General features: G+C 46.5%; 1 protein-coding gene across 1 annotated transcript; it reads right to left on the bottom strand.

Moving 5' to 3' along the window:
- Positions 1-6,316: 6,316 nt before the first annotated feature.
- Positions 6,317-11,188, bottom strand: LOC139394506 (neuronal acetylcholine receptor subunit alpha-7-like; the record flags this gene model as incomplete). Its single annotated transcript, XM_071142579.1, has 3 exons — positions 6,317-7,207; positions 9,679-9,788; positions 11,102-11,188. Coding segments are annotated over 3 exons (893 nt in total), but the record flags the coding sequence as incomplete, so codon positions are not given.
- Positions 11,189-12,769: the final 1,581 nt, after the last annotated feature.

The raw sequence follows: 12,769 nt of genomic DNA, 5'->3' as shown, positions 1-12,769 counted from the left end.
GAAACAGAACAGACCTGCTGGAATAAGAGGATTTCCAGGTGTGCGGACGGACGGATGGACGGACACACACACACACACACACACACACACACACACACACACACACACACACACACACACACACACACACACACACACACACACACACACACACACACACACACACACACACACACACACAATAAAGCAGTGTGTCTGAAGAGTAAACAGAGCGAAACCACCTGTGATGCCTTGAAGGTGCATTGAGAGATTGTCCCTCAGACTGCTAAGTGATTCAGCTCCCCAGACAGTGTTTGTCAAGCAGGATCTAAAGCCATGCAGATGAAATACACCCTCACTACACCCTCACATACACCCTCACTACACCCTCCATACACCCTCACATACACCCTCACTACACCCTCCATACACCCTCACATACACCCTCCATACACCCTCACTACATCCTCCATACACCCCCACTACCTCCACGAATCAAAGACCATTTGCACCAGGGCCATGAGTTGATGACGTCCCGGTCACATCCCCATCTGGAAGCTGACAGCAGACAGACAGAGACGGATCGAGGGCCATAACGTAGAGCTGGACGTTTTTCCCAGGTTAGGTTCAGGGAAAACTCTGGGCCCTAGTTCCCGGTAGTGAATTGGTATTATATCCCCGTAAACTGACACCGCAACAGAGACAGATTCTGGATGAACTGTGTTAGAACTATAGGGACGAGGGTTTTTACCTGAATTTACCTGGCCCTGAATGATTTAACCCTTATGGAGAAAACGTAGTTCTCTCTTTATTGTTGTATAATAATATACACTGGTAATGCATGTACATGTTTCTAAGGAGACATTACACACACAGAGGCACAGACACACCCATAAACAAGATATTACCACACTCGTGACAATTGTGACAAATGGCTGACACCCAACTACGGGGCATCAGAGTGACTTAAGATTATTATTATTTTTAAATGTGATTAATCATATTGTCAAACATAGGTATGAAACTCAAAACTTGTCCCATTTTAGTTAGATATCATTTTCAAAAACATTTGTGATATTCTTTAGCCATTTTGTGCAAAAACACTCATCAGTTAACACAGTGGAGAAGACAAAGCATGGTATGTCCAATACTAGGCATGACCGTGATTACACACACAGGGAGGGAATGTGGAACATGATAGACTATTGGCCAGATAAAGACATGACCTCTGACGACAGCTCAGTGGTCTTCCCATTAGGGCATTCCTCGTCTTTGATTGGCTCAGAGCCCATATCCAAAGTGTCTCAGAGTACAAGTGCTGATCTAGGCTCAGTTTGGCTTTTTTAATTCATAATGAATAAGGTTGCATGGACAGATCCTAGATCAGCACTCCTACTCTGAGGAGTTTTGTGGATACGGGCCCCTGATCTTACAAGATCACATCCTGTTTCTCTACAGGGTATGGTGAGACCAAACAGAGCAGTGGTCAGGATGGTGGATCAGGCGACGTCTCTGACCCCACAAACCTTTGGACCTCCAGCCCCAGTCCTCTTCCTCCTCCAATGTCTTGTTTTAATGACCTCTTTTCTCATGTCCGAATCAGCGGGCCCAGTCTGAGTTCTGTCAGCATCATGAACGACAATTGAACAATAGACCGTTGTAATTCAATGATTGATGTCATCTGTTTAACGATAAGAGGATCACAGTAGTGAGAGTTAGTTTACTGTAGTTGTGTTGACACGGCGACGAGGTGACACACAGATTGTGGTATACATCAGCGGGTTTTCTGTCAATAATACCCCCAGTCATCCGGGTTTCATGTCCTTTTGCTTAACGATAGATGAGGAAAGACTGTTTCATTTCACACAGTATGAGAGAACACAACACTAAAACAATCTGGACTACGAAAGGTCTGTATCCGCCGTGGGAAAACACACAGGGATTCTTAGGAAAATATATTTTAAAATACCTTTTTTAAGTGTCACTTTATCCCTTAATCTTGTTTTTTTTTGTGTGTTGAGTTTTACTTGAAAAAAACATCCATGAAGATTTAGATATACCCTGGTATTGATGACAACGAGCTACAAATCTAACGGGTAAACATACTGCTTCAAAAATATAACGCTGACCTGCTGAAGGAAAGTGGCTCAGGTAGCGAAGAGTATCATATTCATCACAGATAACATAGAGCTGTGCCACTAGAGAGAGAGAGGTTGTAGAGGAAAACCAGAGAGTTAATGGGTCCATCGATTCTCCTATCTGATCTGCAGTGACGGTATGCGGTTCTAGCTAGATACCGTTTAATAAGGTTTCTGGGGAGGAGAAGCGGAGCTGTAATGGAATCACAGTGAAATGTAATCTGAACAACTGTTACTTCTTATACGGTGCATTCGATAAGTATTCAGACCCCTGGACTTTTTCCACATTTTGCTACGTTACAGCCTTATTCTGAAATAAATGAAGTAAAACATTTTCCTCATCAATCAACACACAACACCCCATAATAACAAAACAAAAACAGTTTTTTAGATTTTTTTGCAAATGTATTAAAAAAAAGAAATGCCTTATTTACATAAGTATTCAGACCCTTCTCAATGAGACTTGAAATTGAGCTCAGGTGCTTCCTGTTTCCAATGACCATCATTGAAATGTTTGAGATGTTTCTACAAATTGATTGGATTCCACCTGTGGTAAATTCAATTGATTGGACATGATTTGGAAAGGCACACACCTGTCTATATAAGGTCCCACAGTTCACAGTGCATGTCAGAGCAAAAACCAAGCCATGAGGTCGAAGGAATTGTCCGTAAAGCTCCGAGACAGGATTGTGTCGAGGCACAGATCTGGGAAAGGGTACCAAAACATTTTTGCAGCATTGAAGTTCCCCAAGAACACAGGGGCCTCCATCATTCTTAAATTGAAGACGTTTGGAACTACCAAGGCTCTTCCTAGAGCTGGCCGCCTGGCCAAACTGAGCAATTGGGGGAGAAGGGCCTTGGTCAGGTAGGTGACCAAGAACCCGATGGTCACTCTGAGAGAGCTTTGAGAGTTCCTCTGTGGAGACGGGAGAACCTTCCAGTAGGACAACCATCTCTGCAGCACTCCACCAATCAGGCCTTTATGGTGTGGCCAGACAGAAGCCACTCCTCAGTAAAAGGCATATGACAGCCTGCTTGGAGTTTGCCAAAAGGCACCTAAAGACTCTCAGACCATGAGAAACAAGATTATCTGGTCTGATGAACCAAAAATGTAACTCCTTGGCCTGAATGCCAAGCCTCACGTTTGGAGGAAACCTGGTACAATCCCTACGGTGAAGCATGGTGGTGGCAGCATCATGCTGTGGGGATGTTTTTCAGTGGCAGGGAGACTAGTCAGGATCGAGGGAACGATGAACGGCGCAAAGTACAGAGAGAGATCCTTGATGAAAACCTGCTCCAGAGCGCTCAGGACCTCAGACTTGGGCGAAGGTTCACCTTTCAACAGGACAACGACCCTGCGGATAAAGCCAAGACGACACAGGAGTGGCCTAGCCAGAGCCAGACTAGAACCCGATCAAACATCTCTGGAGAGATCTGAAAATAGCTGTGCAGTGACGCTCCCCATCCAATCTGACAGAGCTAGAGAGGATCTGCAGAGAAGAATGGGAGAAACTCCCCAAATACAGGTGTGCCAAGCTTCAACAAAGTACTGAGTAAAGGGTCTGAACACTTATGTAAATGTGATATCCATTTTATTTTATAAAAAAAAACTGTTTTTGCTTTGTCATTATGGGGTATTGTGTGTAGATTGATGAGGGAAAAAGCATTGGGACAGGAGGGATGGGGACAGAGGGACAGGAGGGGTGGGGGACAGAGGGAGAGTAGGGGTGGGGGACAGAGGGAGAGGAGGGGTGGGGGACAGAGGGTCAGGAGGGGTGGGGGACAGAGGGAGAGGAGGGATGGGGGACAGAGGGACAGGAGGGGTGGGGGACAGAGGGAGAGGAGGGATGGGGGACAGAGGGACAGGAGGGGTTGGGGACAGAGGGAGAGGAGGGATGGGGGACAGAGGGACAGGAGGGGTGGGGGACAGAGGGAGAGGAGCGATGGGGGACAGAGGGACAGGAGGGGTGGGGGACAGAGGGAGAGGAGGGATGGGGGACAGAGGGACAGGAGGGGTTGGGGACAGAGGGACAGGAGGGATGGGGAGAGAGGGAGAAAAGTGTCAAGAGTGAAAGGAGAAAGTAGAGAAAGATCTGGCTGATGGTCTGGGGAACAGAGGGAGAAAGGAGGGGTCGGGGACAGATTCATGGAAAGATGAACAGTGAAAGAGGGGCAGAAGTGAAACCGGGTGAGGTGGTAAAGAGTGAAAATATGTGGAAAGAAAGGAAAACAATAAAAAGGGAGAGAAAGAAGAGGGGAAGAGGAACGTCGATGAGGTCATCTATACGATGAGGTCATCTATACAAGAGGCTAGGGAAAGGGATAACAGTGTGTCAGTGAATTCACACACTGTTCAAGAACTAAAGCCTCACCGACTATATACTGAGGTACCGTTACTGAATGAGTGGTAAGCATCGACTACAGCTACGGAAGCCATGTTGACAGTACTGTTACTGAACGAGTGGTAAGCATCGACTACAGCTACGGAAGCCATGTTGACAGTACTGTTACTGAACGAGTGGTAAGCATCGACTACAGCTACGGAAGCCATGTTGACAGTACTGTTACTGAACGAGTGGTAAGCATCGACTACAGCTACAGAAGCCATGTTGACAGTACTGTTACTGAACGAGTGGTAAGCATCGACTAGAGCTACGGAAGCCATGTTGACAGTACTGTTACTGAACGAGTGGTAAGCATCGACTACAGCTACAGAAGCCATGTTGACAGTACTGTTACTGAACGAGTGGTAAGCATCGACTACAGCTACAGAAGCCATGTTGACAGTAACGTTACTGAACGAGTGGTAAGCATCGACTAGAGTTACGGAAGCCATGTTGACAGTACTGTTACTGAACGAGTGGTAAGCATCGACTAGAGCTACAGAAGCCATGTTGACAGTACTGTTACTGAACGAGTGGTAAGCATCGACTACAGCTACAGAAGCCATGTTGACAGTACTGTTACTGACCGAGTGGTAAGCATCGACTACAGCTACAGAAGCCATGTTGACAGTAACGTTACTGAACGAGTGGTAAGCATCGACTAGAGTTACGGAAGCCATGTTGACAGTACTGTTACTGACCGAGTGGTAAGCATCGACTACAGCTACGGAAGCCATGTTGACAGTAACGTTACTGAACGAGTGGTAAGCATCGACTAGAGCTACGGAAGCCATGTTGACAGTACTGTTACTGAACGAGTGGTAAGCATCGACTAGAGCTACGGAAGCCATGTTGACAGTACTGTTACTGAACGAGTGGTAAGCATCGACTACAGCTACAGAAGCCATGTTGACAGTAACGTTACTGAACGAGTGGTAAGCATCGACTAGAGCTACGGAAGCCATGTTGACAGTACTGTTACTGAATGAGTGGTAAGCATCGACTAGAGCTACAGAAGCCATGTTGACAGTACTGTTACTGAACGAGTGGTAAGCATCGACTACAGCTACAGAAGCCATGTTGACAGTACTGTTACTGAACGAGTGGTAAGCATCGACTACAGCTACGGAAGCCATGTTGACAGTACTGTTACTGAACGAGTGGTAAGCATCGACTAGAGCTACGGAAGCCATGTTGACAGTAACGTTAATGAACGAGTGGTAAGCATCGACTAGAGCTACAGAAGCCATGTTGACAGTACTGTTACTGAACGAGTGGTAAGCATCGACTACAGCTACAGAAGCCATGTTGACAGTAACGTTACTGAACGAGTGGTAAGCATCGACTAGAGCTACAGAAGCCATGTTGACAGTACTGTTACTGAACGAGTGGTAAGCATCGACTACAGCTACAGAAGCCATGTTGACAGTAACGTTACTGAACGAGTGGTAAGCATCGACTAGAGCTACAGAAGCCATGTTGACAGTACTGTTACTGAACGAGTGGTAAGCATCGACTACAGCTACAGAAGCCATGTTGACAGTACTGTTACTGAACGAGTGGTAAGCATCGACTAAAGTTACAGAAGCCATGTTGACAGTACTGTTACTGAACGAGTGGTAAGCACCGACTACAGCTACGGAAGCCATGTTGACAGTAAACACACCCACATGGAAGATATACTGTATATCACCATAATAATCCACACCCATTATCAAAATATAGACATTGGTGTTCCAAGTACTGGTGTCATAAATAGTCATAACTTTAGAGATTATTTTATCTCAAAACTGTGGGAGGTGGCTCCCACAGTGGCTTCACAGAGTAGAGGCGGTTAGCTACAGTTTATATTGTTTAGTATTATAGCTAAAGCGCTAGTTAGCGTTAGCCAATTAGCTACAGTGTTCATTAGCGTTAGCCCAATTAGCTACAGTGTTCATTAGCGTTAGCCCAATTAGCTACAGTGTTCATTAGCGTTAGCCCAATTAGCCAGCCGAGATAAAAGCCACATTATGTGAGGTAATCCTTGGTCACAGCCTCTAGGAAGTTGGGCGCCGACATGAGGATGGTGAACGTGCCGATGATGGAGAAGATGGTGAACGCCACAAGACAAAGACGATCCACGACTGCCGCCGCAAACTTCCACTCGCTGCAGACCGCCTCTCCCTCGTCCTGCTCCCTGAACCTCTGGGCGATGAAATGAACTTCCTCCAGGATCCGCCCGATCTCCGGGATCTGGTCCACCGTCAACCTCCGGAGGATCCCCGCGTCCCGGTCAGAGAGTAGCGCCTCGTTGGGGGAACACGTTCCGCCTGTCCCCGTGGTCTGACTACCACCCCCAGCCCCTCCACTGAAGACCCCAACCCCTGAAGAGTCACTGCTAGGCGGGCAGCAGGGGTTATCATGAGACCCTCCTAAGGATCCCATCCCTCCCATACCCACAGAGTGGTAGCCGAAGTACAGGTTCATGTTGCCGTTGGTGGTTGAGGTATTGGAGGGCTGTCCCCCAGGGATGGAGCCCATCTGGATGGAGCTGGTGCTGGCGTGGTGAAGGGGAGGGTGGGAGTACTTGTAGCCTCCTGTGGCAGAGCTGGGGGTAGTATTGGTGTTGGCGGTGACGGTGGAGCTGGTGGTCGTCTTGCGTTCCTCACCAGGCTTCTTCATGCGGAGGAACCAGGCACACCAGTTGAGGAGGATGACTCGCATCTAGAGAGGTAGTGGAGGCAGGGGGGAGGAGAGAGAGAGAGAGAGAGGTAGTGGAGGCAGGGGGGAGGAGAGAGAGAGAGAGAGGGAGGAGAGAGAGAAAGAGTGGGAGTAGAGAGAGAGTGGGAGGAGAGAGAGAGAGAGATAGAGAGAGAGTGGGAGGAGAGAGAGAGAGAGGAGAGAGAGAGAGAGAGAGTGGAAGGGGAGAGAGAGAAAGAGTGAGAGGAGAGAGAGAGTGGGAGGAGAGAGAGAGAGACAGAGTGGGAGGAGAGAGAGAGAGAGAGTGGGAGGATAGAGACAGAGTGGGAGGAGAGAGAGAGAGAGAGAGAGAGAGAGAGAGGGGGAGGAGAGAGAGAGAGAGTGGGAGGAGAGAGACAGAGTGGGAGGAGAGAGAGAGGGAGGAGAGAGAGAGAGAGAGTGGGAGGATAGAGACAGAGTGGGAGGAGAGAGAGAGCGAGAGGGAGGAGAGAGAGAGAGAGTGGGAGGAGAGAGACAGAGTGGGAGGAGAGAGAGAGGGAGGAGAGAGAGAGGGAGGAGAGAGAGAGAAAGAGTGGGAGGAGAAAGACAGAGTGGGAGGAGAGAGAGAGAGAGAGAGAGGGAGGAGAGAGAGAGAGAGAGTGGGAGGAGAGAGAGAGAGAGAGTGGGAGGAGAGAGAGAGAGTGTGGGAGGAGAGATGGAGAAAAAGGGGGAGAGGAGAGAAAGGTGAAGACAGAGAAAGGTGGCAGCTCCCAAAAAGGGACAGTTTGTACTGATATTAAACATTTTGCCTTTTCTTTTTACATTTACGGTAAAAAAGCAATAAACACATACGTCATGGCCACATTACATTGTTGACAAAGAACAGCCATAGATAACACTTTAAGGCACAGATGTACACGGATATTCAGAGTTGACCAGGTCTTCAGATGTACACGTATATTCAGAGTTGACCAGGTCTTCAGATGTACAAGGATATTCAGAGGTAGACCAGGTCTTCAGATATACAAGGATATTCAGAGGTAGACCAGGTCTTCAGATATACAAGGATATTCAGAGGTAGATCAGGTCTTCAGATATACAAGGATATTCAGAGGTAGACCAGGTCTTCAGATATACAAGGATATTCAGAGGTAGACCAGGTCTTCAGATATACAAGGATATACAGAGGTAGACCAGGTCTTCAGATATACAAGGATATTCAGAGGTAGACCAGGTCTTCAGATATACAAGGATATTCAGAGGTAGACCAGGTCTTCAGATATACAAGGATATTCAGAGGTAGACCAGGTCTTCAGATATACAAGGATATTCAGAGGTAGACCAGGTCTTTAGATGTACAAGGATATTCAGAGTTGACCAGGTCTTCAGATATACAAGGATATACAGAGGTAGACCAGGTCTTCAGATGTACAAGGATATTCAGAGGTAGACCAGGTCTTCAGATATACAAGGATATTCAGAGGTAGACCAGGTCTTCAGATGTACAAGGATATACAGAGGTAGACCAGGTCTTTAGATGTACAAGGATATTCAGAGGTAGACCAGGTCTTTAGATGTACAAGGATATTCAGAGGTAGACCAGGTCTTCAGATGTACAAGGATATACAGAGGTAGACCAGGTCTTTAGATGTACAAGGATATTCAGAGTTGACCAGGTCTTCAGATATACAAGGATATTCAGAGGTAGACCAGGTCTTCAGATGTACTCCGGCAGACTATGAGACAGAGAGGCTCTACGGGGCTGGAGAGATGGTTGATGTTTAAAACATGTCTGGCCTGTCTGTGAGAGCTCGTCATCCCCTCAGGCACCGTTTGTCTGCCAGGGCAGAAGTGACACTTCAGGAAGTGACATATGTTACGATGACATCGGCCTAGTCAATGAGCCGTCTCTATGACTTTGAGCTTCATCCACTCTGTGCTCCAACGCTCTACAGGATCGTGTGAATATTGGATGGAAGTGGACTGACACTTTAAGATGTGAGATGAGATGACATCGGCCTAGTCAATGAGCAATGAGCTGTCTAGCGAAGAACTTGGCGTGATCTGGTACTTGTGTTACTCTTTCATTCTTGTGACGTGTCCTGGGGTAACATGTATTTGTGGTTTTCTGGATTTGACAGGATTTGACTGTGTTGTTGCTCTTACATTATCACTCCTCCCCTTCCTCTGACAACTCCCACTTTGGGGAGGAACTGAAGACACTCTAAGATTAGTCTAAGGTGTTGTGGACACCATCTCCTTGTGCACACTGTGGAACTACAGGATCAGAGTTGGTGAAGTCACACGAATGACAAACAAACTTAGCTTGAACTGCTCTACGACATCTACAACTCCTCTACTCAATCACAACCAGAGGCAAGGACCACTAAGACAACTGCAATGTATTTTCCACGGCAGACATGAACCGGAACTAGTCTACGACTGAAGGTGTCAGTTAAAGAGGACATGACACAAAGAGGTTAACGGGAAAATGTAATGTAACCGTGGTTACCTACCCATTTAGGCATCTTTACCCCGTGAGGGTCGTGATGGTGGAACTGTAGAACGAGAACCGTGACGACGAGAGAGAGACCCACGATCATCATGGCGAAGGAAAAATACTGGCCTGCAACAACAGACATTTAGATTATAGATATCAATATTAGAAATCATTGTAGTGGGCTGGAACACATAGAAATATAAATAATAGAATACTGGAAAGTACTGGGCAGAAACAGAGATATAGATTATAGAATACTGGGCAGGAACATAGAGATCTAGATGATAGAACACTGGAAAGTACTGGGCAGGAACATAGAGATATAGATGATAGAACACTAGAAAGAGATGGATGAGGAAAGTTAGAAAAGAGAGAGGTATTTTAAACAGGTGATTAACAGGTTATCCCCTGCTTCAGGATAGAGAGAGAAAGAGAACAAGAGGAATAGAACAAGGTGAGAGAGAGAGAGAGAGAGAATGAGATGGAAAGAGGAGAGAGAGAAAGACAAAGAGAGGTAGAAATAGGGAAAAAGAAGGATAAAGAGAGAGAGAGAGATAGAGAGAGAGATTAAGAGAGAGAGATAGATTAAGAGAGAGAGAGATTAAGAGAGAGAGAGATTAAGAGAGAGAGAGATTAAGAGAGAGAGGCATTTTAGCAGGAGATGAGAACAGTAACCACCTGTCTGCCTGAGGTGGTAACATCCCTAACACCCTGTCAGCCCTCTGAGCTCTTCATTCTATCAACGTCTCCTCTCTTTCCTGGCTATTGATTCCTTCCATCAATCATGTACTGGCACCCTATTCCCTACATGGTGCACTACTTTTGACCAGTAGTGCACTAAATAGGGAATAGGGAGCCATTTGGGAAGCAGTCACGCAGTTCCTTCTACACCTCTCCTGTCTAGCTGATTAAAGCCTGAGGTAAACATTGGCTGCTAGAAGGGAAAACAGAAGACCTCAGTGCTGTGATAAGAATGAGGTGTGTCGTGTGGAAACCCTATTAGTTAGATGTTTGGTCGTGGGGTTTTTCACTGGGTTTATGACTGGCTATTCTATACTTCACTGTGTGTGGTCAACTTTCCAAGAAAGCAGTGGAGGCTGCTGAGGGGAGGACAGCTCATAACAACGTCTGGGGAGGAGTGGAATGGAATGGGATCCAAAACACCTGTTTGATACTGTTCCATTCACTCCAGTTCTGCCATTGTTATGAGTCATCCTCCCTTCACCAGCCTCCACTGCAAGAAATATGGGCATAGCAAACAGGCCTAAAGAAGGAACACATGAGTTTGAATTGGTTTCATGATTTAGCTTGGTATCTAGTGATGATATTGAACCACCAATCAATTCACAACTTGTATGAGCGTAATCATGTAAAATACAATAGTGCTTCTGCAAACCTTAATAAATCACTGATGAGTCAATAGAGGATCAATACTTTACCGATGAGAGGAACAGAGTCTGACGTAGCCGGCATGATTTCTGCTACCAGCAACATGAAGACAGTCAGAGACAGCAACACAGTGATACCTGGGGGAGAGAGGGAGGGGGGAGAGCGGGAGAGATGGATGGGGGTAGAGAGGGAGGGAGGTTGGGGGAGAGAGGGAGGGGGGAGAGCGGGAGAGATGGATGGGGGTAGAGAGGGAGGGAGGTTGGGGGAGAGAGGGAGGGGGGAGAGAGGGAGAGATGGGTGGGGGTAGAGAGGGAGGGGGGAGAGCGGGAGAGATGGATGGGGGTAGAGAGGGAGGGAGGTTGGGGGAGAGAGGGAGGGGGGTTAGGGGAGAGAGGGAGGGGGTAGAGAGGGAGAGATGGGTGGGGGTAGAGAGAGAGAGAAGGGTAGAGGTAGAGAGGGTGTTAGGAATATTATGAATAAATGAATAAACAATATCCTAATTTTAAATAGAACTGTAGCTAAGTAAACTTATACTCTGTTTTATTATATCTGATGAACAATATGAGTTCATAAGAAGGGATTGTGGAGCCTGAAACAGGGGGTAATTACATTTAAATAAATACCAGCCAGGTTGGAGGAGATTAGGAGTGAGGGTTTTTAAGTAAGCAGAAAAGGTCTTTAGACTATGGTTGAACCGATGAAACTGAGCTCTGAGGTGTTTTAGATAAGGCAGTGAGTGCATTCCTAGGTTTTCTGTTAACTAGAACTGTCAGCTGAGTGGTGATCGATAATGGTGAGGGGTCAAGAGTTAATTCAGTTGTGTTGTGTGTCCTGTGTGTGTGCTAGTGGGTCAGAATGAACTCAGTTGTGTTGTGTGTCCTGTGTATGTGCTAGTGGGTCAGAATGAACTCAGTTGTGTTGTGTGTCCTGTGTGTGTGCTAGTGGGTCAGAATGAACTCAGTTGTGTTGTGTGTCCTGTGTATGTGCTAGTGGGTCAGAATGAACTCAGTTGTGTTGTGTGTCCTGTGTGTGTGCTAGTGGGTCAGAATGAACTCAGTTGTGTTGTGTGTCCTGTGTGTGTGCTAGTGGGTCAGAATGAACTCAGTTGTGTTGTGTGTCCTGTGTGTGTGCTAGTGGGTCAGAATGAACTCAGTTGTGTTGTGTGTCCTGTGTATGTGCTAGTGGGTCAGAATGAACTCAGTTATGTTGTGTGTCCTGTGTGTGTGCTAGTGGGTCAGAATGAACTCAGTTGTGTTGTGTGTCCTGTGTGTGTGCTAGTGGGTCAGAATGAACTCAGTTGTGTTGTGTGTCCTGTGTATGTGCTAGTGGGTCAGAATGAACTCAGTTGTGTTGTGTGTCCTGTGTATGTGCTAGTGGGTCAGAATGAACTCAGTTGTGTTGTGTGTCCTGTGTGTGTGCTAGTGGGTCAGAATGAACTCAGTTGTGTTGTGTGTCCTGTGTATGTGCTAGTGGGTCAGAATGAACTCAGTTGTGTTGTGTGTCCTGTGTATGTGCTAGTGGGTCAGAATGAACTCAGAATGAACTTTTAAAGTTCCTTTGTCTCGGTCGAGAGGAGGAGATTCATTCTAGAAGCAATGAAATGACGTCATGTTATTGTATATAAACTGTTGCTCGTGGTAACGTGGCAGTGCGCTCCGAGAATAAATTATTTTATCTATTATTGAATAGACTCCGTCTATTTTATACAAACAAGAATC

The sequence above is a fragment of the Oncorhynchus clarkii genome, unplaced genomic scaffold (assembly GCF_045791955.1).
Source record: "Oncorhynchus clarkii lewisi isolate Uvic-CL-2024 unplaced genomic scaffold, UVic_Ocla_1.0 unplaced_contig_5647_pilon_pilon, whole genome shotgun sequence".
Classification (NCBI taxonomy): Eukaryota; Metazoa; Chordata; class Actinopteri; order Salmoniformes; family Salmonidae; genus Oncorhynchus; species Oncorhynchus clarkii.
Note: the sequence above shows the minus strand (reverse complement) of the source record. Positions and strands in the feature narration are given on the sequence as shown.